Source organism: Haplochromis burtoni, unplaced genomic scaffold (assembly GCF_018398535.1).
Source record: "Haplochromis burtoni strain Fernald_Lab_line unplaced genomic scaffold, NCSU_Asbu1 Contig_53, whole genome shotgun sequence".
Classification (NCBI taxonomy): Eukaryota; Metazoa; Chordata; class Actinopteri; order Cichliformes; family Cichlidae; genus Haplochromis; species Haplochromis burtoni.
The window spans coordinates 601150-627520 of record NW_024582414.1 but is presented as its reverse complement, the minus strand read 5'-3'; the positions used below and the strand labels follow the sequence as shown (position 1 = coordinate 627520).

The 26371-nt window shown below is 39.1% G+C and overlaps 2 protein-coding genes across 5 annotated transcripts in view; both read left to right on the top strand.

Moving 5' to 3' along the window:
- The window catches only part of LOC102311250 (collagen alpha-1(XXIV) chain), an 83824-nt gene extending 75884 nt beyond the window's left edge, over window positions 1-7940 (top strand). Inside the window, exons 50-60 of the mRNA XM_005923910.3 lie at window positions 339-392; window positions 503-565; window positions 809-862; window positions 1057-1092; window positions 1997-2032; window positions 3578-3604; window positions 4415-4480; window positions 4587-4755; window positions 4826-4935; window positions 5900-6130; window positions 6491-7940. Of these exons, the coding sequence (XP_005923972.1) occupies window positions 339-392; window positions 503-565; window positions 809-862; window positions 1057-1092; window positions 1997-2032; window positions 3578-3604; window positions 4415-4480; window positions 4587-4755; window positions 4826-4935; window positions 5900-6130; window positions 6491-6637 (993 nt within the window). The 3' untranslated portion in view covers window positions 6638-7940. The remainder of the gene's footprint in view (window positions 1-338; window positions 393-502; window positions 566-808; window positions 863-1056; window positions 1093-1996; window positions 2033-3577; window positions 3605-4414; window positions 4481-4586; window positions 4756-4825; window positions 4936-5899; window positions 6131-6490) is intronic.
- Window positions 7941-10163: 2223 nt separating this feature from the next.
- znhit6 (zinc finger HIT-type containing 6) overlaps window positions 10164-26371 on the top strand; it is a 41402-nt gene continuing 25194 nt past the window's right edge. The window contains exons 1-5 of one of the 4 annotated variants that reach the window (XM_042220668.1): window positions 10164-10381; window positions 10820-10885; window positions 13572-13678; window positions 13788-13873; window positions 20459-20562. In XM_042220668.1, the coding sequence (XP_042076602.1) occupies window positions 10266-10381; window positions 10820-10885; window positions 13572-13678; window positions 13788-13873; window positions 20459-20562 (479 nt within the window). In that variant the 5' untranslated portion in view covers window positions 10164-10265. Of the gene's footprint in view, window positions 10382-10819; window positions 10886-12818; window positions 13160-13571; window positions 13679-13787; window positions 13874-20458; window positions 20563-26371 lie in introns of those variants that run through there. The other 3 variants (XM_005923912.3, XM_005923913.3, XM_042220669.1) reach the window with 3 other exon arrangements.

The following is a 26371-nucleotide window of genomic DNA, read 5'->3' as shown; positions in this document are numbered from 1 at the left end:
TTCAGACTTACGGGGCCCCGAATTTGGGCTAGAGATTTGCTATTGTATGTTCAGTATATTAAATAACAAATATCAAGTTCCTTTCTTCTCCATTGGAGAAGAAAGAAATAAACAACTTATTTTCTATTGTCCATTATCTCCAATAATAAGTGTTGGCTTTATGTTTTGCGTGTGTCTTAAGACCTATTTGTCTTAGGCACCCACCTTTATGAGTAAATCTCCGTAATTCTACTGAGGATATTGTTGAGAGATTTGCTGTCAGCCCCGATTACATCACATAAGAGAATTTTTTTTTAAAAGAGCCATCTTCTGCATATTGTGTTTTTTGTTTTTTATAGGGGGAAACTGGAGATTTGGGCATGATTGGCTTACAGGGCTTACCAGGACCTAAGGTAAACAACTGAGTGGCCAACATGTATTAAGAGCGTATAGAAAAACGATAAAAAATAACAGGAGAGTAGGTTAGAATAAGAAATAACAAATATCTTTTTCCTTGAAACAGGGGCCAACTGGTGATTTAGGACTGAGAGGTTTCCCTGGTCCTAAAGGTCCTATGGGTACTTTGGTGAGTTTAATAGAAACTGAAATAGGACCAGGTAGGCACACAATGGTGCTTTCTTCAGAAGTACTGCTTTAAATCAAATCCCACTCAGGAAAGAACTTTCAGAAATATAAATACATTTCTGTTTTGTTCCCTGTTGTCAAAGTGTTTATGAAGAGAACATGAATGTAGACACATGTGCAGTACACCTTGAAGTCTTTATAGATGTTTTTACTGCTTTTTCAGCAATGTCACTGTTTCTTCCAGGGCTTCACTGGACCTCTAGGCCCTGAAGGAAAAATGGGTCCAATGGGAAAACCTGTAGGTTTTTTTTTTTTCTCATTTTGTGTATGTGTGTGTGTAAGACTTGTACAAAGAAAAAGGAATTATTACACTCTGACATTCAGACTTTCACTGTATGTATTGTTTAATTTCCAATAAAGACAGTTAATTGATAATACAGATTGGAATACAGTGCTGTATGTGTCTTTATGCTATGTTATCCTTTTTTGCAGGGGCCAAGGGGTCCAAAAGGAAACGGTGGTGAAATGGTGAGATGCAATCAAACCCTTTAATCAAAACCTGGAAAGTCTTCTGTATTATTATGTCATGATTGCACTCTGCCAAAGTGTCAAACATTCCTGACTGAGAAACACTCGGTTGTCTTAGCGGCCACCTCAAAGCCGTTTGTGCGTGTAAAAACAGAGCTGTAGATGATGAAAGTTACATGAATGTGAGCTAGGGTGTAGTGGTAGTTTTGTTTATACGGCTTTCTTAAAGTGTCGGTGCTGTATGACACTTTAGGCTAAGGCTATGGCTGAGTCATAATGAGCACGCTCTCCTGGAGCGCAGTGTGGGGCCCTCTTGTGTAAACAATGCTGAGGAAGTGCCTTGACAAAATGTTAGCAGGGAAAGCCGCAGTGTAATCCACACAGTCACTTCTCGGTCGTGGTAGTTAGTTTGTCAGTTCTTTGCAAATCCCTCTGCATTTCACCCTACCACACGCAAACACACTGTACTCAATGGGCCTCTAATCCTAGGCTTTACTCAGATGCTGTTAAAATGTGCTCACAATATGGTATGGATATAAAGGACTTGAGATCCCACTTACAGACATCATGAAGTTCAGCTGCACCAATGTTTTGTCCCTAGTCCACCAGAGGGGGCAGTATGTGTGTGATACTACTGTCGCTCTACAGAGCATCTCAGAGAAGGATTCAATTCAATTCAGTCCAATTCAATTTTATTTATACAGCGCTAAATCACAACAACAGTCGCTTCAAGGTGCTTGAAGGAAGATGAATCACGAATCTCTTCCATTCTGTTCACTGTGAGGCTGCACTTATTTAATCTATTTTATTTTTCGTCGTGTGTGTTATTTATGTAGAAGTGTATGTGTATCGTAATCATTTTAGCCATTTTAATGTGTATTTTCTATGTGCCTGACTCTTTCAGGGGCCTCAGGGACCACAGGGAAGCCCTGGACCCAGAGTAAGTGCTAACTACACTATCACTTTACAGAATGATTCCTACTGTATACACTTCACTGTTATTTTGGATTATGAACAATTATGAATGAGAGTTTTCACAGGTCAAATATACAGAAGTGCAAATGTTTTGAGTCACCTCTCATTCCTTTATATTTTATTAGAAAATAAGAAATAGATGCGAGGATTTATGGAAATGTGCAAACATGCATGGAAATATAGTATGAAAGGCAAAAACTCAGTTTGTGGGCTTTTAATGTGTTTGAAAATCAATATTTGGTATGACCACCTTTATTCTTCAGCACACTCTGAACTTCATAAAGCTTCTTGACGAACATCCAAAGCTTTTCTTTGGATGTTGGGCTGCCTTTCTTTCTGTTCTCTGTTGAGATGATCCAAAACTGCCTCAATAATGTTGAGGTCTCTGGGGAGACCAGTCCATGTGTGATTGACATCATTGTGTGTATCCAGGTATGATTACACCGCATTGGCAGCATGTTTGGGATCATTTCCATGCTGAATAAGGTCAAAAAGCTTTTGATAATCAGATGCTTTCCAAATGGTACTGCATGGTAGATCAAAGTCTCTGCCTCCACCATGTTTTACAGTTTGCTGTAGACGCTCCCTGTGGTACCTCTCTCCTGACTTTCTCCCCCTACATATTGATAATGATTTAGATTCAAATTTGGTGTTGCCATTGTTTTACTGTGTCAGGTCTTTGTTGGATTTTGTCCTGTTTCTTAAGGGCATAAGTTTCAGATACTATGTTAAGTTAATAGCTCACTATGTTGTTGCAAAAGTGCAGAAACATTTTATGCTGACCATACATACTCCTTCTTTTTCACCTCCTGAGTCTTGGAGAAACCCTTTCAAATAATCTTCTTCTTCTAATTCCGTTCTTTTCATTCAAACTCTGGTCTGTACATTCTAATTCCATTGTTTTCATTCAAACTGTTCTATTCATTCTAATTCTGTTGTTTGTTTTAAACTTCCATTGTTTTGATTCAAATTCTGTTCTGTACATTCTAATTCCGTTGTTTTCATTTCATTCTTCTTCTTCACCTTCTTCTTCTTCTTCACCACAAATTGTGTTTTGGGGACGGCAACAATTTAAAATCGGTCTATACATAACACTAGATGCTTCTTTGATGCTTTAATGATTCAACAAACAGACAAAAAAACAACGTCAACAAAACATTCCTCCAAAAATGTTCAAGCGCAAGAACTAGACTAAAAATAAGTGAACAAGCAGCCAGTGTCGAAAGAAAACTTCTGAAAGATTTACAGAAAGCCTGGAGTCCAAATCTGTCTCCTTGGAAGCAAAATGTAAAGAAGTGAGAAGTGACTCAAGACTTCAGAGAATCACATGGCGAGCTGGGGTTAGGGCAGTTCTGTGGTTGTACACTCTACCATTTTCCTGCAGTGTACATTTTCTTCAGAGTCCATTGGCACATACATGACAAACCAAAAAGTGAAATGATGGCAACCACAATGAGATCATTTCTGTGTGTGTGTTACTCATTTTGTCCTTTTCTTTCTACCACCCCAGGGACCCCCTGGCGCTCCTGGTCCAACAGTAAGTATTTTGTGTAATGCAGACAAGATTGCCTAGACAGCAGGAGTCTTGCTTTAATGTAAAATTCAGATGTTGTATGATGTACAGTTCTTGAATATATATTACCTAGCCTGTAGGTATTTATATCTCATTGTGGTTGGGGGGGTAAATGAGTTACATCTCTCTCTTTCTTCTTTCCTGAAACCTAAGATGTGTGCTTTTTCAAGCTTAAATAAACGTTTTAGTAAAAAATAAGTAATACAAGCCATTTTTTTCTGAGTGGCAGGGTATGAACGAACCAGGACAAGCACCTGTTTCCTGTCTTACTCTAGATGAGCCAACAAATGGTGTATGTCAATAATAACTAAGATCCCTGTGATTGTTTTTTCAGTAGCACTGACAAAGCCTTTTCTGGCGTGGCTACTCTTGTTTGTCCCAGATTCTGGATATCATGCAGCTTTCTGCTCTCTACATGACCTTTTCCTGTTCAAACAGTTCCAAGAACCCCCCTAAAACAACTCAGCTGCCTTTTTTGCGTACACACATTCAGTGATCGCTGTGGTGTTTATACTAAGGGGAATTTGTTAATTTTCCCGCAGCCAAAATCAAGAATGTGGCTGTTTATTGATCCAAGACTTATTTTTCTGCCCTTGTGTGGTATTAAAGTGTACACTGACGCTGTTAAAGTTTTCTCACTAAACTGGACATGTCTTTCTGCTGCCATATTTACTTTAATCAATGAGCAAGCTGACAGATTAAAATCTTTCAGTTTAATAATGAAGGCACTGAATTGTTTTCATTGAACTGAATATGGTGATTCTTAATCCACAGAGAGTGTTATATGACGACTTAGCAGTCTACAGTCCATCCGCTTCCAATGATGCCCTGAGGACTGAGGTGAAGCACTTTATAAGGATGGATAGAGAAGTTATGGATTAGTAGATTTGTGAAGTCAGGTTAAAACTTGAGAGTTCACAGTGTTATCATCCTCGTACTTAACTAGAGTTTCCAGAATATGGAGATGAGCATGCCAGACCAGAACACGGAAGTACTTAAGACTCTACAGCATTTGAGCAGTGTGATCGAGAGCATCAAACAGCCTCTCGGGACAAAGGAGAACCCAGCTCGTGTCTGTAAAGACCTGCTGGACTGCCAGCACAAGTTAAAAGACGGTGAGTGTCTTCACCCATACATGGAATTTTGCACAGGTAGCAGGTCTTAATATTAATATTCTCTTTTCAGGTTGGTTCTGGGTTGATCCAAACCTGGGCTGTACGTCTGATGCCTTCCAGGTGTTCTGCAACTTTACAGCAGGGGGACAGACTTGTTTACATCCAGTGTCAACTGATAAGGTAACACTGAACGAGTGGGGAAAAAAAGGACACTTTTACTCTTACTTTAGACCAGGGGTGGGCGACTCCAGGCCTTGAGTGCTGGTATCCTGCAGATTTTAGATATCATCCTGGGTCAACACACCTCGATCAAATGATTCGTTCATTACCAGGCTTCTGGAGAACTTCAGGACATGTTGAGGAGGTAATTTAGACATTTGAATCAGCTGTGTTGGATCAAGGACACATCTAAAACCTGCAGGACACCAGCACTCAAGGCCTGGAGTTGCCAACCCCTGATTTAGACTATAGTATTTAACACTGACAGTACAAGAAAAGTTTCATTTTGATTCATTTAGAGTTAGTTTTATTTTGCTATACTGCATTATGCTTATATTATTTTACTTTGCACACTGAAACAAAATTATTCACAAAATTATAAAACTATGACAGAGGGTTGTACTTCCTTGTACTCTCTTTAGCCAAGGAGTTCTAGTTTTGTGTCAGCTGAGCAAAGAACACCTTTCTAGGCTGCTTAATCTTTCTCCAGGTTGTCTTTCGCATACTTCATTCTAGCTTGAAGGTGTCTCTTCTGAAGAAGTGCAGTGTTTCTTGGTCTCCAACGTCTTAGTCCATTCCTGTGCAGGGTTCTAGTTACTGTCTTAAATACTACTTCTTGACTTGGCTAAGTAACTCACTGCTGTCTTGGCAGTTGCTCTGGGGTCTTTAGACACATCTCTCACTGGTTTTCTTTCCAGATTCTTTGAAAATGTTCACTTCCTTCCATTGACAGGGTTGTTCTGTACTGTGTGGCTGTCTCCAAGTTTCTTGATGATACTTCTCACTCCAGCTCTTTGCATATCCATCTCTTGCTTTGTGAGCATCAGCAGTTCTTTTTCCAAGTCTAAACTGGTTTGTTTTCCTTTTGACATGATGCTATGGTGTTCACAATCTACACCGTCTGTGCACTTTCTCTCTCCGACAGATGGTATTTGACATAGGAAATGTCCAGATGAAGTTTCTCCATTTACTGAGCAGTGAGGCTAGCCAAAGCATCACGTTTCACTGCCTGAGTTATCAACCCTCCAGCACCGCAGACAGCTTCAGCTCCAGTGGACACAAAGAGAACACCAGGCTTCGGTTTCGTGGCTGGAACAAACAGATGTTTGAGAAAGACACACTACTTGAACCACATGTGCTACAAGATGAGTGCAAGGTAATGTGGTGTTTAAAAAAAAAAAAAAAGTGCCTTTGTTTTCGTCGTTAGGGCAGTTTGATTTAGTCGTGAGCATTTTCTGTGGTTATTCTTACAGAAACCCGCACATAATTCTGCATATCAATAGGACTGTCTCGTGAAATTATGACTTGCTGGGACTGATTTGAAAATGTAAACTGATAACCTGATGATATGCTCTGATAAATTCTTTATGCTGGTGATAAATTGTTGGTTGTAATTAAATAGGTGACAGCAGAATTTTAAAGAACTTCCTAAAGATATATATATTTTTGTATTTACTAAAAGTCATTACCACAAATAAATAGAATCTGCTCCCCTCCTCCATTTGTCCTGTTCCAGATCCAAGATGGCAGCTGGCACCAGTCACGATTCCTCTTCCATACTCAGGACAGTGGTCAGCTACCAATTGTAGACATAGAGGAATTTCCCACTTCACAAATCAACAGTCAGCGAAACGTAGAAATCGGTCCAGTCTGCTTCCTCTGATACCAACATCCCTATCATCGAAGCCACTTTTATAAACCACTTAAATCCGCAGACTTTTAAAATTTCCTACCAAAGAGATACTGGCACAGCAAGGCAGACTGTATCCCTGAGAGCTTGTTGCATTTGCTGGAGAGCTTCAGCAGGACTTACTGTGAGACTAACAAAAACCCAACATCGAACGGCAGGCAGCTCTACCTGGGAGAAATCAGTCTCTGTGGAACACCCATGCCAAAGAGGACAGTGTATACTGATATTTATCTAATCAATGTGTAAAGTATTTGTTTAGTTTTCACTCAAAAGGTGCATTGGGCCACTGCATATGGACCCATTTTACTTCCTGATGACGGGGGTAGGGCCTCACATTGCAGCAGCCTGTCCAAAACTCAAACCTGCCATTCACTCATGTTCCACCCCTTCAACTCCCAAAGACACCATCCTTGGAAGGGGTCAAATCCAAAGGATCATGCCAGGCCTCTGCAGAGGGCACTGTCTAACTAAAGGTGCAATAGCATATGGAAAATGTGTGTGCTTTAAATATTTCATTGTCCAATCAGAGGCTATATTTGATATTGTTTTTCATTATGTTTTTGTCTTTGGTCCCATCCAGTCGGACCTGTACATCTTGACAGATGGTACTCTACCTCTACCTGCTTTCAAAAATAGTCAAATTAGTCATTTTCACCTTTTGTTTTGTATGTACCGGTTACATCAGAATTTGTTATGTTGTTTGAATGCTTATGTTGATTTGGTCACTTCTAATTTATGAACCATTTTTTGATACACAACATATTTTCATAGCTTTTCCTACTATGTGGTAGTTTCCTCAGGGGAAACCTATCATTGGTGCTGCAACGTTTCCTGTGTATATATTGACAGCATACTTCAATGTTTATTTATAACCTGTGGTTTTTTTTTTTTGTTTGTTTTTAGATTTGTTATTATTATTTTTTTGGTCACATTACTGTACCACAGTAAGTTATACTCTCAGAGAACTTGCTTACTTGGTCAACCACAGCTCGGTCTAGAGGAGTATTTATGTTTGAAGTGTGTGTGTGTGTGTGTGTGTGTGTGTGCATGCACACCTGTGACTGTGTGTTCATCATACTGCTTTATAAATTCATTCAGAAGTCAAATGCAGCTACGGGAGGACAAAATCAAAAAACACAGAAAACAGTCATCATACTCTTAAGTTATGTTACCATTAATTAAGTGTAATTATATAAAGTTTGTGGAGGACAAAGTTGGATGCAAATGTGTAAATAAAAAATAATTTTAGAAACAAATAAATGGGACATTTTATCCACATGTGGTTTTGTTACCTTTTTTTTGAATGAAGGACATACTTGTTATAAAGAGTGGTGGAGTAATACCTCATTATCAGTTTCAGATGTGCACAATAACAGGTTGAGATCTGCACCCAGAGTGTTACTTAAGTAAAACATTTCCCCCCTAATGTTACAACCATAAAAATACACTGCTAAAAAATATTAAAGGAACACTTTTTAATCAGCATCAAATCTGGGATATTAATCTGGTCAGGTAAGTAGCAGAGGGGGTTTCAGCTGCTTTGGTGTTAATGAAATTAACAACCGGCACACTAGCGGGGCAACAATAAGACGAGCTGCACAAGAGGAATGGTTTTTATAAGTGGAGGCCACAGGTGTTTTCTTTTCCTCGTCGTCTCTTTTGTTTTTTCACAAGTTTTGCATTTGGCAAGGTCGGTGTCACTGCTGGTTACATGAGGTGATACCTGGACCCTACAGAGGTCGCACAGGTAGTTCAACTCCAGAATGGCACATCGATATGTCCAATGCCAGAAGGTTTTCTGTGTCTCCCAGCAGTCTTAAGAGATAAGGAGGAGATTCCACGAGAGACTGTTTCTCTAAGAAAGATGAAATGGTTGTAGAAGGCCCTTAACCCAATAGCAGGACCTGTATCTGCTCCTTTGTGCAAGAAGGAATAGGATGAGCACTGCCAGAGCTACAAAATGACCTCCAGCAGGCCACTGCTGTGAAAGTCTCTGACCAAATTATCAGAAACAGATTTCATGAGGGTGGCGTGTGGCCTGACATCTTGCCGTGGGCTCTGTGCTCACTGCCCAACACTGTAGGGCCCTAATTGCATTTGCCATAGAAAACCAGAATTGGCAGCTCATGTTTTTTTACAGTTGAGAGTAGGTTTACCCTGGACACATCTGCCAGACGTAAAAGGGTCTGGAGAAACTGTAAAGAGTGTTAGGCTGCCTGTAACATCGTCTGGCATCTCGACACATCTGCCATTAGATATTAGGATGAAATCCTTGGAGCCATTGTCAGATCCTATACTGGTGCAGTGAGTCCTGGCTTCCTGCTGGTGCACAACAATGTGGTGAGAGGAAGCAGGCAGTTCCTGGAAGATGAATGAATCAATATCATTGCCTGCCCCCCCACGCTTGCCTGACCTGAATCCAATAGAACGGCTCTGGAAGTTCTGTCAGTTTGCTTCTCACGCTGTTCAGCAGCGCAGTCATGTACAGATCTGAGTGAAGCTCCTCCAGGGTACCATCTGTCATGCCATTAGGAGCATGCTCTGATGTTTTCAGCACGCCCCAAAATGGACTAGTCTGCTGTGTCATTTTTTCACCTTTTGGGGTATCAGTTGATATAGCATCCTTTCGTTCATTTACCCAGTCCACATCAGTATAAATATCCAGCGTGATTTTTTTTTCCAGTTAAGATCTGATGAGTTTTCAAAGTCTTTATTTAACTTTAAAAAGTGACACTGTCATTTTATAAAACTAATTCAATTAATTCCCAATGATGCAGAGGTTAATCACAGTAATAGCGTCCGAATGCAGTGGCCTACTGAGGCCCTTCTGTGTGGAGTTTGCATTTTCCTCTTGTGCCTTCTGGTTTCCTCCCACAGTCCAAAGACATGCATGTTAGATTAAGTGGTTATTCTAAATCAAGGAGCAAATGTGAGCATGAATGGCTCTTTTTATGTTTTGGTCATACAATAGGATGACCAGTTCAGGGAGTGCAGGTAGTATAGACTCCAGCTTCTCTGCGATCCTGAATTAGAGAAGTGATTAAGAAGATCGATGGATGGATGAATTCACTTTTCTTTCTAAACTGCTGATCAGTTTTTTGAGGGATGTTGAATATGGTGCATGGGCATGTACCCTCTTGTTCACACACACACACAGCTTAAAGAAATCTTCTTTGATTCATATCACTCACTCCTTTAATAAACACAGCCTATATAAACACACATAGAAATCTCGTGAGAAAAGAAACTCAAATAAGTGCTGCTTGTGAGAGGGTCTGATGTAGCTACTATCCTGCCCAACGACCGATTATTGCTCTTACTTCTGGCATATTCTATTATCCGTGTCTATTTTCAATCTATTTTAAGCTTGGATACACTGGCAGGCACAGAGACCAAAAATAACAACAAACAAACAACAACAACAAAAACAGTGCTGGTGAGCTGATCATGGGATGCATTTCTGACGCGCAGACACCGAGAGGCGCCAATGAGCACATTTTCCAACCGGAACTTGTATCCACGTGCTGGCACCGGGGCGGAAGAGCATTTGTTTTGATCCCGGCGTGTCGTTTCGTCCGCGTGCAACTACAATTCTCCCGTTATGAGCGCAGTAATTCTTCCAACAGCACACATAATGTCATCCGCGGAGAACAAAGTCGAAAATAGCAGCACCGAAGAAGAGGAGAGAGGGAAGAAAAGAAAGATGTCTCTTTCCAGGTAAGCGATTTAAACCGACTGCAGCTCAGCCACAAAACTAGGACAATATTTTGCGTTTGCTGTAAAGATTGTTTGCTCAGCTTCACTTCTCAGAGTCGGCATAATCCTAATATTTGTTAACCGAGTAGCAGATACATCTGCTGTCCCATAACAGATGCTACTTATCGTAATATGTTTATGCTAGGCAGTTATGAAGTTAGCAGGCTATTAGTTAGCTTCAAGTGAGACCACCACAGCCAAACTCTTCACTCCGTTTCTTCTTCGTTTATTAACACTTACTTTAACCTTTTAGTATATATTAAGTATATCTCCTAAAGTTTGTCACACAAAACATTTTCTGGCTCAACTACAGGTTATGTGTGCGTGTTGAGCACCGTTACTTGTTAACCTCACTCATTTGTTAAACGCACTCAGTTTGACGTGTTGTATGTCCTGCAGTTGTGGTGTTTGCGGATCAGAGGAGGCCAAGTACAGGTGTCCAGCCTGCCTTACTCATTCCTGCAGGTGAGAAGAATATCCTCTGATTAAGTGCTAAAGCCTTAGCAGCAAATACACACAAAAACGAAGCTTCTTATCCATAATGTGGTTAGGACTAATTGTGCTTTTGTAAACCACTGGGTGACTTCACCTCTTTAGACCTTTATAAATTCAAAATGTAGAAGTTTATTCTCTTATTCTTTCATGACCTTCTTCCAGGATGTGGCTGTTATTGATTTATTGATACTCTTTTAAAAATTTGTTAATATACAAGTATTTTAAGTGGAATAGAAAGTGACCTTATTGTGAAGTAATTTAAAACTGCAACACATTTTCACCTTGTAAAGTGTCCCACTGGTGTTGCATTGTTTGCTTTCACCTATCAGAGAGCACAGTGTGGTGCTGTGGAATAATAATAATAATCCATGGAAAAGGACAGATTTTGGCATCTTAAGTCATCTATGTCAATTAAGTTTTAAATACTGTCATAGAATAAACGGTACTACTGTATGCATGAGTGTACTGGACAGCATTCATAAGTGAGGTCCAATCACATTTTAACTCCAGCTCTCATACTCTGTTGACTGTATATAGAAATGGCACTTATTCCTCAATGGTTAATGAGGTATGTGGTGGACACTCTAAACTGTATTTGGGCTGTGATCATTTCATTTCAAATTGCACCTGTGAATGGACCCCCAATTCTGAAACCTTTGTCATTACCTCTTTTCCCTAAAGGTAGTCCAGTTGAGAAGCAAACATTTTGACAAGTTGTCCAAAGAAACTCATGACAGAGTTAGCTGGTTGTGTATGGCAGTCCTTTGTAAACTAGTTGCCAGAGTCTGTCCCATAGCCAATAACACCAGAGGTTCCCATTTTTTCAGCCAAGCAATTAATAGTGCTGTGGTAGTTTCAGCTTTTTGTCATTGGCAAAAAGCTGAAATGACTACCTTCTAGATTGGCCATTGCACTGATGGAAAATGGTTCCAACATTTTTGAAGTTAACTGTTCATTTAATCACATCGCACAATCTTTTTTTTATTAATTTATTAGGTCCAAGATTTCATGCAGGAAAAAAAAGAGACATAACATTTACAATGTCATCACAGACAATTTTGTGTTTGTAGTGTTAAAGCTCCACTGGGATAGCATAATTCTGTCTTCCATTTGTTTTCCATCGCTATTTAAAAAAACAGAGGAAAAAATACCCGGTAACCTAAGAATTACAATCTTCCACATCTTCTACCCTTACGTGCAGATAAATATTATCGATGACTGACAGATGGCCGTGTTTTTGTTTTTACTTTCTGAACTTTCCTTTGATTCATGTCCAGCATCAGCATGCCTCAGAACAGCATGCCTCACAAAATCTCAATGGTCCGTTGCCCATTCTTGGAATTCTGTCGATGCTAAAGCATTTACAACTTCACCTTCTAATACTGAATAGTACAAAAATTATATTGCTAAACATTTCTTTAAGATTTATCTGACGGGGGCTAACAAATGTGCTTTCCACTCTCGTATTGTTGCCTGTTGTTTTGGGCATCATTCAGCATTCCTTTTACATAGTTTCTAGGAATACAGTCTCTGGTATGACTTGGGCCAGATATCCGTCTTTCAGCAAGAGTGCGAAAACTGGCCTAGTCATGCTCAGGTGAAATCCCAAGGTTTTTGTGTTTGGTGTGAAGGAGTGTAAGTTTTTATATTTAACCCCCCAACGCCTCGTAGATCTCCTTTTATACATGAGCTTTTAAGACTTCTGCATCATCAGTTCAATTCCCAAAAAACCCCAAATAAACTGCACAATATATTTTTAAACAAATGCCAAACGTGTAGCAAATATGATACAAATCGAAACTAATTTATACAAATTAAGATTTTTTTTATTGTATTTTTTAACGTCAGAAGGTTAAATAAATACTCTTTTTTTTTTTTTTTTTTTTTGGAAAAATTAGGATTTTCCTGGCAATTATTTCATGGTTCAAGCTTTAAAGGGTTAAGATCTTTCAAAAACAACACTTGAAGTCATGACAGAGCATGTTTAGCCTGGTTATCAGCTGCAGCTGGGAACATCATCTCAAAGATAAGAGCAAGCCTCACTCCAGAGCATGTCCACTGCAATTGTGAATCCATGAACTGATTTCTCTGTAAACTTTGGAAACTTCTTATTTTGGACTTAATATTTGTATTTATTTTACTTTTATTCTGACGGTCCTTTTGAGTTGAATTCATGTGTTCCCTGGGTCACTATTTTAATTTGCTGTTGGATGAGACAACAGGGTGATTCACCGAGTTGAGCAGGTGAGATACTGAAATAATCGTTGAATGATCAAAGAGAAATTGACAGGTTAGTTGACTACCAAAATCATCTTTAATCTTGTATTATTTAAAAATGTCAAACATCCCGCGTCAGGCAGTATTACCCAATGTTCCTTTGGGTTATTTTAAAAAAACAAAAAAACAGTACAGTTTGTTTGTTTTTAACATTTTTCTTTGGCTCCCTTTCAGGCAAGGATTTATGGTTTACATTGACTAGCACAATTCTACATTCTGTTTTATTTACATTTCACACAGTGCCCTTTTTTGTGAACTGGCTTAATAATTCCAACCTAAATTTCCTTCGGGGTCAACCTTTGGGATCAATAAAGTTTTATTGAATTGAATTGAATAAGGAAATGACTGCCTACCATGACTGTCCGTTTATCTTTTGTAGCTTGCCGTGTGTGAAGAAGCACAAGGAAGTTTCAGGATGCAGTGGCGTTAGAAATAAAACAGCATTTGTGACACTGTCACAATTTGATGAAATGGCACTTCTCAGTGGTGAGCAGCCTCTTTGCTGGTATAAGTCATTCTATTAATGTGTGTTATCATAGAAATGTGCTATTTTCTCATTTTCATAATTACCATTGACCCTTTGTCTCAACTGTAGATTACAGGTTTCTGGAGGATACTGGCCGATTTGCTGATGGTGCCACCAGAGACAACCTCGTCCAGGCTCCTCGTGTCACTGTCAAAGTAAGCCCTGTGTTGATAGATTTAGTGTGTTGAATGTTGTTTTGTTTTAAATTTTTGGGCATATGTGAGCATGAATTCAGGATGGAGTACAGATAAATTCTTGTATTGTTTTTAGTAACAAACACTAATAATTGTGGCCCATTCTAGCTTAGATTTCCACTGAATTCAACTCGTTCTGCCCCTCAGAGGTTAAGCCCAGTAATAAAATATTTGGGGGAGATGTATACCTTTATTTGTTTTATGATGTTACAAACATAAAAAAGATTTAAATATGAGTTTTAAATGTTAGTATAATAAATTAAAATAGGGTGGGTTGCTTTGGTGAGGACGTGTGCTATTTAAAATAATGGTGCTTACTAGAGCCATATACCTTTATTCATCTTGTCCTAATAGACTGGTTCAATAGTATAGTGGTTTACATATTTACCTAACAAGCAAAAAAAATCCCTTTTTTAAATCTGGGAGAAGACCCAAATCCCTTCATAAGGAAGTGCGACAGTTGTAAAAAATCTGCCAAATCAAACATGTGGAGCTACCTGCTGAGGAGAATAACAGATAAGCACAGTTTGTTGGAGAACTGTTTATGACCCCTGGTGAAACCTTGTAGAAAAGCCAAAACCCTTTAAAAGTGTGGAGCACATACACTTAGTTGACACTTTATTAAATACACTTTGCTAGTACCAGATTGAACCAAGGTGATGGAAGCATTCCTCCAACTCTGATTCATAATTTGTAGCATTAGGCAGCTGCTGCACATCTGTGATGAGAATCTCCTGTTCCACCACATCCCAAAGGTGTTCTATTGATTTGAGATCTGGTGCCTGTGGAGGTCATTTGAGTACAGTGAACTCATCATCATGACATTGGCGTGAGATAATTTGAGCTTTGTGACATGGCTCATTATGCTACTGGAAGCAGCCATCAGAAGCCATCAGGGAACACTTGGCTCAAAAAGGAATTCACATGGTCAGCAGCAATACACACATGTAAAGATCCTCATTTGATATTCCTCACCATCACCATGCCTCCTGACATCGCACCCACATTAAACGCAGGGACTGAACATACACACACACACACACACACACACACACACAATGGCCTGTATTTGTATAGCGCTTTACTTAGTTCCTATGGACCCCAAAGCGCTTTACACTACATTCAGTCATCCACCCATTCACACACACATTCACACACTGGTGATGGCAAGCTACATTGTAGCCACAGCCACCCTGGGGCGCACTGACAGAGGCGAGGCTGCCGGACACTGGCACCACCGGGCCCTCTGACCACCACCAGTAGGCAACGGGTGAAGTGTCTTGCCCAAGGACACAACGACCGAGACTGTCAGAGCCGGGGCTCGAACCGGCAACCTTCAGATTACAAAACGAACTGCCAACTCTTGAGCCACGATCGCCCATAACAGAACACACACCGATTGGACAAAACAAACAAATGGCCAACTGTACCCTCATACATACAATAATAACACTGAACCATTGAACTTACAACCACTTGCACTTTATATAACTACTGCATAATTTATCCATATCCATCTCAATGATCTCAGCTGCACTACTGTAAATGCTGGATAGACAATCATACTGTACAATACAATAATTATAGTTTTTACAACTGTTTATTAATACTCGCAATTGTATATCTACAATCTGTATAGTTTTCATATTTCATATTTCTGTATAGTTTTCATATTTCATATTTCTGTATAGTTTTCATATTTTTAACCATATTTATAACCTCCATTGTACATTGTAACATACCTATAATAGACCCATATTCTGTGATATATCTATATTATTGCTAGAGCACTTCTGGATGGATGCAAACTGCATTTCGTTGCCTTGTACTTGTGATTTGATTTACTGATTATATATTTGGGTCAATGCGCAGTTCAACAGGTGTACCTAAGAAAATGGTCGATGAATGTACCGATATGATATATACATCTTAAAGTAATAATAGTGTCAGATCCACATCAGACATATCCAATATCCCATAAGTGTTTTTCTCTTTGTGCTTTTATTGCTTTGCTTGTGTAATTTGTGGCTGCAGTTCCGCAATTTAAACATTTTTTTTTCTTCAAACCACTGACATTCTTTTGTGTAATACTTCATACCAGCTATTACCTGTTCTTTTACTGCAGCCCAATTCAAGTGGCATTTGATAGCTTGAAGTAATTTGTGTTCTTTTATGGGAAGCAGTCACTGCTTCAGCTGTTATAGATCAATCAAAATAATGAGGCTTATTCTCAGGGAAAGATAAAGGCTTGGCGCATGATGAGCTCTGGGATTTGGGTTTTTCTCCAGAACATTGCAAGTGCGGTAATCTGTTACTGGCCCTGTATATCTGCTCCTTTTTAATAAATCTTTTTTACTGTCTCTTACTGCCAATCTGAAGTGATAAAGGAGCCAGAAAGGAAATGCTTGTCTTTTCAAATTTAGATGAGGGCAGTAGGAGTTCAGGCCATCTTTGGTTTGATTGCTAATGAAACTCACACAGCTGTAGTTATTGGCGTAAAACAGATGTTTGGTAATTGGATGTATTTGTACCGTGACAATACCCCCTTGCCCCAACGACTTTTTCACAGAACTGGAAGGTCAGCCTAGGATCCAACGTATCTGTTATTTACTAGGAATAGAGGCTGTCTTCAACACCATTTCCTGTTTCATTGACAGCTGTTTTGTTAGATGTATGTTGCAGAGATATTTCTTAAAGTCTACTAGCTGTTTGGTTCTACTTGCTTTGGGATCTTCATAATGCCTCGAGGGACCCCTCATTGCTTTATATTTCTCTATGAAAACAGAGATTGACAGACCACGTGACTTTCGCGCGTTGCATTTTAGGTACGAGTGGCAGCAAATTCAAAACACTGCATCAAGCGCTAGCATTTCCAGCACCATGTTTACATTTTATTTGCCCCAAAAACGGTTGTGTACAAAACGAAGGAGAACACGGCAGGTCCGTACAAAGACAGACTTGACGAAAGACAAAAAAAAGTATGAGGTAAAAATCAAAGGAGTGAAAGGGTTAGACCCATACGAGCATACAGAGTGGACTAAAGATGTTACCGTGCTGCACAGCTTTCATCACGCACATATTTATAACTATATGGTCCTAAGTGTGAGTGCATACACTCACAAAATGTTTAGTATCTTCAGATCCCTGCAACAAGCTCAGGTCCAGTTTACTTTGGTGATTTGGACTATTCCATTTTACAGCTGTTGTTAATTTTTTTTCCTTTACCTCCTGTACAGGCCAACAAAATTTATTTGACTTTTCAGGTTGTAGTATTACCGGTACACAACATTTTCAGATCCAATAGAAATAAAAATAAGTGTTTCGCAAAACACACAAAATATAGTCTCTATATATAAAACGCACAATAGTGTTATACTATAATAGAAAATCACAAAAAAGAGACACAAAATTTTTCCCTTGTGCGCTTTTATCGGTTCTGTGGAAAAAAACAAGTACAGTGCGAAAAAAACCAAAACCATATCAAAACAACATACTGGAAAACAGTTATTCATCACTTGATTGCTTCAATACAACACTTGGGCACATATATGCAGGACTTTTCGTGGCTGTTTTGATCTCGCTCTCTCTCTCAAAAAACTCGCTGTGGTAGCAGCTTTAAACTCGGTATGACCCAGGTTGATAGAGGGGCCCAGTCTGGATCACATTCCAGCATTTTGTAGGCTGGTTTTCCTACAAAACACAACAAACATTAGCCCGCAAAGCCACAGTGAACAAAGCAGCATAGCGCAACGAATTCAATTCAAATCAATATAAGACTTATTTGTAACCTACATCAACAATTATGTTATGATAAATTATGTAATGACTACAACAGAAGACTTACATTTGTGGAAATGCTTGGAGCGGACTAACATGTGAGCTGGAGTGTGCTGGAACGTTATATTTGGTCTTCGAATGACTGCAATCCAGGCCATCCGTCAGCTCTTTGTTACTTCGGAAACATGGTTGGAACAATTTCTCTTCCACGACAGAATCGGATAAAAACCGTTACGCGTCGGCTTCCCGTGGCTATCATGCAACGAGCTTTTGCAGTTAATAATATAACAGCTTCTTGCCATTCTTTGTGTTTCTTTTTATCGCTGTGTGACTGTTTTCTTGTGAAAGCCTGCGTGCGCTAGTACCACTTGCCACTCGTACCTACAATCCTTTGCGGTTTTGACGTCACATTTTCGATCTCTATATGAGATGAGATTCTAATAAGCAGTATTTGGTATGACAGTCTTTAACGAGCATGTCTGTGAAGGTTCGTAATCCACTGTGAACGACCATCTTTGAACAGAGGCGGTGGCTTACGACTCCAACTGTCTGCCATCTATAATCCAGTTTTGAGATCCCTTCCCAGAGGCCTTAATGCCCACTCACATCCTGGGCTATATGACCTCAGTAAATCACGTGGCAGGGTGGGGCTAGGTGGGTTCACCCGATAGCTTGGCTGATTGTGACCCACACCTCATTTCACACCTTGGCTCATGTGATTAGGTAGAGGATCAATAGGAGGTCCATGACCCTCTTGGGGACACTCCCATAGGGTTTAAAATCTGGAACTATCCACCAATTGCTCTTAGAACTAAAGAAGCTTCTTGGATGAAACGTCTTCAAGAAAACTTTAAAAAGTCCAGATGCTTTTCTTTCCAAGCTCCTTAAACTACGATGACCTGTATGACTGAGAACCTTCACAGACATATGACAATCTTTAATATTCAACATAGTCTGAATTCTCTTAGACAGGCTTTCTCATAGTTTCTTCATGATTAGTTCTCCTGGCTTTTTGAAGGACAAAGCTCTGTCAGTGCGCCCCAGGGTGGCTGTGGCTACAATGTAGCTTGCCATCACCAGTGTGTGAATGTGGGTGTGAATGGGTGAATAACTGGATGTGTAAAGCGCTTTGGGGTCCTTAGGGGCTGTACAAATACAGGCCATTTTGTATGTTCTCTGTTCTCTTTTCAAGATGAGCCACTTCAATATTTGTTGAGGTCTTGGCTTGGGGAAGGCCAGTCCATGACAGATACTGCTCATTTGTGCTTTTCTATCCAGGTATGATTTTACTGCATTGCCAAATGTGTTGGGGATCATTGTCATGCAGAAAAAAAATGAAGCCATTGACAATTGGATGCTCTCCAGATGGCATTGCATAGTTGTTAAAAATATTTTTCTATGTTTATAATTCCATCAGTTTAGACAAGATACTCAAACCATGCCAGGGCATCCACCGTTTACAGATGGCTGTACTCTCACTGTTGTACCCCTCCTCCCTTTGCCCACTTCTATACATAATTACAATTTGAACCAAAAATGTCAAATTTCGATTCATCCACCCCATGAGACCTGTTGCCACTGATTGTCAGTTCAGTTCTTGTGTAATATGGCACACTTCTTTTTTCCTTCCAGTTTCCCTTCTTAATAATGGCTGTTTGACAGCCTCACTTGCACTCAAACCATTTGTGATGGTAATTCAGTGAACAGTAGATGGACCAACTGAAGGACCAGATGCGTCTTTCAGGTCCTCTGTCAGGCCCTTGTTGGATTTTTTTCCTATTTCTCCAGGACAGTTTATCATAGCTTTTTTAGTCCTTCCACTACTTCGTTTGTTTTCCACTTTCCTCAGTGTACGATGTGCCAAGTTTTCATCTAAGTGTTACTTGGGAATCACCTTGTTGGTGCAAAAATATTATTTTTATGCCTGCTTTGCTGTGTTTTCTTTGGCATTTTTTTAATTGGGAACAAATCATTAGGTTTTATCATTAGGTGGCAGACCACTAGTAACAAAATAACTAAATGGGGGGAAAAAAAGGGCTAGCTTCTTGGAACCAAAATATAAAGAAATGAGGAATGGTTTAACACTTTTGCACAGTACTGTAGAACTAATGGGAATTATCAGGATACTAGAAAATACTGGCTCCCAATCTTGTTCATACAGATGTCACTCACAGGTTAGGGTCAGGTGTGTGCTTTGGAACTCGTTTGTTTATCTTGACTTCTTTCAGCTGTGTGGTTTTGGTTATTTAACCATTTTAACTACAGCTTATCATTTCAGTCGTTCAGCCATTCATTCATACTTTTTTGACAGCTATTCATTTCATGGCATGTAGTGAATCTTTTGTATGGTTTATACATTATGTTTCGGTACCAGTTTAACATAAATGTTTACCTATTGTATATTTATTGTATTTAGCCAACCATTACCCACACTTATTAGTTGACAGTTTCAGCTGTTGGTATAGATTTGGCATATTTATTCCCATCTCCCATCCTTCATGTATCCTGGCTGCAGAAGTACCACGGGAGAACTTGTACCCCTGCTTGGGAGTCACTGCTGTACAGGGTTGTTCTACTGATGGGGCTGCAAAGACTATTTTGTCTTTACATTTTGTATTCTAAATTGTAAATGTATTGAAAAAGACCACATATAATTTTTGCTACTTGTGCTTAAAATGGCAATAAATTAATGATGTATTTATTGCTGATTGACACAATTAATTTAACTTTACAATGGAACTATATCATCTTTATTTTTCTGTTCTTCAGTCTAAGAAACTGGCCTCTAATGCCAGGAAGATGAACATCACCCTGAGATTCCTCCCCATCACCTTCTCTAAGAGCAGAGAAAACTCCACCTTCTTCCTTACAAAGTAAGCATACACCTGCTCAAATGCAGAAAATATCATTATTGTTAATGTTATATTTTGAATTCTGTTGGATGGAGTTAAATGTCAGAGTGTATTTTGGATTTCTTCATTTTGTAAAGTAAGGCCCTGTCATTATCTTGACCATAATAAAGTATGTACAGGATGAAGATTTTCCCACACATATCCTGTACAGGGTCCAGAGAAAATAAAACTTACTGACACACAAACAAAAGTGATATTAATAGGTAACATAAGTGTTTAGAGTTCTTTCAGGGGAATACCATGAAAAGCCTTACAAAGACATTCAGGCACTGTTGAACATACTGTCTAAGACAGCACGTTAGTGTTTTCTGGTAAAGCCCTGCTTAATCTGCTGCAAAATGAGCTTCTGATTAGTGCTGTTTTACTTTACCACAGGATGGCACTCTCGTGAAGTGTTTTATCTAGACTTGGCTTTTCACACGCTTATCTCATGGCAGTCTTGTGCATGGTGATGAATCCTGAATCTCTAACCATGTGTATGAAAGATTCATTCCCCACGAGAGTCCTTAAATGGTTAATAAAGGAGTTTATAATATACTAAATGGGACATGAGCTGAGATGATTACCATGATGTTAGAGCTTGCCAGACACATATGCCAGCTTGTTGCAGAGAATCAGTGGCATCATAGTCCATGCTGGTGGACACCTTGAAGTTAATTTTTTCCATTCTTGCCCAGCTTCTATTGCATGACACAGCTCAACTCGACTCAGTAATTTACATAGTACCCATTCCTGTTTAGGGGCATGGTAGGATGGGTTTAAATCCTTGTAAAGGCTGAAGGAACTGAGGAAAAAAAAGACTGCTACAAGGAAAAAACTGGAAGGTTTGAGTAATTTCATGTCCCATGTTGCACATCCTATGTTGCACATATGTCGCTTCTTTCTGGCCTGTCAGCAGCCTGCAGTGTTTACATGTTGCCTTTTAGTTCTGGCTTACATGGTTTAGAATCTCGACTGAAGCAGTACCTCTTTTGCCAGGTACGATGTGCTTTGCACAGTGGAAAACCAAAACCAAATGGCATGCAGGGAGACTTTCAGAAAAGTCTCAGCTTATTTAATATTGCAGACTTGCAGTTATTTAGACACGAAGGTTTTATTGTTTTCTTTAGAAATAGCGTGTATTTAGTTTTTGTTTTTGTTTTTTTAATTTTGGCCAAATTTGTTCAAATGCGCTGGTTGTCTTGTCATTTTTGGCAGCTATTCTAACTCCCTGGACAACCTTGTGCCACTCATTTTGCAATTTCTTTGAGGTTTGGCCCTGGCTCTCTAATCCCACAGTGGAAGAATAAAGAAGTGGAAGAGGGGGGGAAATTGTTATTGAACTGCACATTAAAGTTTTACGAGTCTTGAAATGCCCAGGGACAACATTAGGTGCCAATCAGGATTGCCACTAAAAGAAACCTTTGTCATTCCCTCCAGCTGGTTTTATGTTGTTACTTTCCCTTTCACCACCCTCTTTTCCATCTGTAAAGTCGACTGCTCTGTCACGTCTGTGTCTGGTGTTCTGCAGGTGCTGATTTAAGTGAGCACATCACATCAACTTTGTCAGGTTCTTGTGGCAGACTCCAGCTTCATACTCTGTGTGTTCAGTTCAACAGTTGTCAGATGTTTTAGGTTTTTTTTTGTTTGCACAAATTTTTATCTGAAGGATACAGATATGATATATTTTTATCGTCCTGTTAGCCTAGCATCAGTAGAGGAATCACCAGCCAACTGTCTCACTAGATTTTTCAACTAACCGCAACACTGCACCATTTACATGCTACCAAATAGACACAAGGGTTGGGGTAAAGGTATATAATAAATAAATGGCAAAGGGCTGAGAGAGAATTTGTTTCAGAATGTACCAAGTACATAATATAAAAAGCAGATGTGTGAACAGTGTGAGTGCAGCTGGTTAGCGACATATTCATGCTACGCACTCACAGTGCCAGAGAAGGATCATTACTGGCATACAGCTGACTGGAGGGTTTTCATGCCTGGTGGTGGTGTGTGTGTACGTGTGAGTGTACATGTATATGCGGTGAGCTTGGGAGCACATGTCTTTTTGATTAAATGTTTGTATGCAAAATAATGGCTGTGCAGCTACTTTCTTTCCACCTCTTACCCAATGACTAATTTAAAAAACAAGGCAAGAACAGTAAAGAAAAAACTTGAGGCTGCCTCTCACTCCAGTCCTTAGAGGATAGTAGCTGGCATTTGGCAGAACATTGGGTGTAGTTGTATTAGGATAGAATTATGTGTTCTACAGTCTCAGCCTGGCAGGTCAGAGAATTTTCCTCACAGATGACTTGAGTGGACTGGACAACACATTGCAGAAGCAGTTATTGCGTGTAATAACTGAAAATATTTCTATAATAACTTGGGATAATTAGTAATATGAGCTGCAGCAGTTTTCATGCCCTGTGTATTACTTTCCCATATATTGGGTTGGGGAATCAGCCTTAATTAACCCAGCTTTCTGGGTGAGAGTGGTCCTATATTTGCTCCCAGTTATTGACAGGTGTTGAACAGTGAAATCCAAAATGAAGTGCTTCTTATTGACAGTAGAAGATAACATAATAGCTTTGTAGACGAAAGCAGTGGTATCCCATATGTGCTGTAGGCTCAGTTAATGTACTATAAAGGTATTTTGAATGCTTGGCATATCTTGTGTTGTTTAATTTTTTAAATTGCGGTAAAGAAAGTCCATTCAAATTACTTAGCATTTTTATCTTCACCAAGGAGGTTGATTTTAGCAGCTCATGTGTCTGTAAACACGATAGCTCGAAAAGTTTAGAATGAATTCTAATAACATATAGAAAGTATAGTATAAATATTTCAATCCTGTGTCACATTTGACCTCTGACCTCCTCCTTCAAGGTCCATAGATTGATCTGAAGGTCAAAGTGATAACAGTGCTATATAGAGCTTTAAAACTTCCTCTTCCTGACTGCCATTGTTTGTACTGACAACATAGGGGCATGTGGAGAATGGAGGGGATCCAAATATGACTGCTTCAAGGTCAAATAACGTCAAACTTAAATGTCATATTCTCTGATCTCACTTTAACATTTAGGGTCTGCCTTTTCTTTCAAGTTGACCCCAAAATGTGTTATGCCTAGGGCTGCTCGACTATGGCAAAAATGATAATCACGATTATTTTCACTGAAATTGAGATCTCGATTATTTGACGATATTTATTTAACAATAACAATGTTTTGAATAATGACTTTAAAGATTGTCAAAAATAATATAAAATAGTGTGCAAATACTGATAACAGTGCAAATGTTTGCAATATAAGAAATAAATGAAAAATGTAAACATCTATGTTTAGTGAACTTTGCAGTGTTGCTCTGTGGTGCAGCTATGACACTGTAGCAAAGTTTACACACTATTGATCCACGTCTGACTCCGCAAACACATAATGTTTCCACACCACTGAAGTTTTTTTTACCTCTCTTTTCAACCAACAGCAGTCACTCTCCTCTCCAAATAACTTCTGCTTAGCTTTCCGAGCTTCCCTCGGGTCCTCTTAATTGTTGTAACGCGTGTTCGAAACGCGGAGAGGTGCGCTCGATTTGCCACACGGAGCAACACGAGAGTAAAGTACGAGGGAGGGGCTAATAATCGGCTCAGTCATTTTTAATGATCGTTGAAAGCCCAGATCGTAATTTAGATTAAAATTCGATTAATTGAGCAGCCCTAGTTATGCCTTTTAAAGAAAGTGTTGTCAAGAAAAAAGCGAAGGAACCGGCTGGTTATTTTTTTTTTTTAATAGATTATATAGTAATCAATATCCACGCTCTTCTCTATGAACTACTCCTACAAAATAAAAGCCTGCACTTTGTGCTTGTTTTTATTGCATTACAATTTTTGTTATGGTTTATATGAAAAGAACAAAGAAAACAAATGTATAAAAAAAAATAATGCTATTCTCTTAAAAGAAAATGATTCCCAGAAAGTGAGCTGTTTTGGCTGAGGTTTGCACTCTCTGGGTGCTTCTTGTCTGTTACTGCTTTTCGTACAACCAGTCCTTCGTCTTTCCTTCGTCTGTGACTCATCTCTTTGCAATAGGTCACTCAACTGAATGGGTTGTATTCTGGTTATAATCATATATAAATAAAAAGTTGCCAAGTGCCTATGTTATTTTGCAGTTAAGTCACTGTCTTGCAGCAATTACATCATTGCACACTTGCTTAAGTTTTGGTCATGCCACGGTCTCCTACCACTGTTTTCCTCAGTGTGGCTGTAGCATGATTGGAAGTTAAATTGATGGTTATAAAGTTATCTCTGGGAATGTAAAACAGCAACAACATAATACTAAGTGTTATTCTACTGATGATTTGACAAGGTCCATAGACTGATCCACAGCTGTAATTTGATGGCAAAAAGAAAAGACAACCAGAGAACGAAGGCACACAAGAAGGAGACATGAGCAGCTGGTGACGTGCTATGCAGCGTAAACGAAATGCTCGACTGAGCTGGAGCACTTGCTGGGTTTACTTCATATGACAGGAAGTGGAAATTACAGATTTTATTTTTAAATTTAAATGTTATTATGTGACAATAGTGTGCAGGCTCCTGAGGAGTTATAAGCTTAACTTTAGATATTGTTAAGATAGTTTTAAGCAGCTCTGGTATTCCTCCACCCAACATTTCCAAGGGAAACATCCCTGCTGTTGCAGAGCTAGTAAGATGAAGGTGCACCAAAGTACAGACTGTTTTTGTTCTGGGTGGGTTAATTATGCTGCTGTCTGGGAGGTGAAGGACATGAGGGTGAGGGTCACAGTAGTCAGTTGTCTGGAACAGCAATACTTTGAAAGGTTATATGACTTAAATCTAATTATAAACCAAGTCCAGTGTAACTGACCTATCAATGATAACCTGAGTTACTGTGGACAAAGAATGATTGGCCCGATATGCCAGGGTTTGTTTGCAGTGCTATACTCTTTGTGATCAGTTAAGTCAGGTGGCTCGATGGTGTATCGTATTTAAAAACTCCCTGGCATTTTTATTTAATTAAAACAGAAAAATAAACCTGTTATTAATAAAATATATAATAGTTCATAAAAAAAATCTAGTCCTCTTTAGATTGAAGAGGCTTTCTCCCAACAAGCCATACCTGTTTTTATGGTTTTTGATGTACCACTTGGGTGTTCTGGAATTTCTCTGAGCATTGTATAGTCTGACCTTGGGGTGAATTTGCACCTGGCAGGATTTACTGTGATGACTGTTTCACACGTAATACTTCTCACTGTACAACAGTGGACTTTATGACCTCTCTCAGATTGATGGGCAGCAGCAATTTATTCTTTAAGATCATTGATGGCGTTGTATGAACTAGGGCTGCCACAAACGATTATTTTGATAGTCGACTAGTCACCGATTATTTTTGCAATTAGTCGACTAATCAGATCATGCATCCATTGGACGTAAAACGTACAGCTTATTGCACCAGCATGCATCTGCTCTTATATAACTATCATTAGCTTACAGCTTTAAGTGTTTAAGGTATGTGCTAACTAAAAATAAAGACAAGATGATAGTTTATTAAATTTTAATGAAATTTGCAGATTGTTTCGGTGAAGTTTAATAAACTCCTTGCTATCTAAAATATAACAGGACACCGGAGTAAATTCTCGAGCATCTCACACTTCTGATAATCAGCTGTCTGCTTGACGTTTATTCAGCTGTGTAAAAACTATAACTTTAATCTCAGCCAAACCGATTTACTCAGGAACAAATAAAATACTAAAAAAGCCAAACAATAACATTACGAAAACAAGT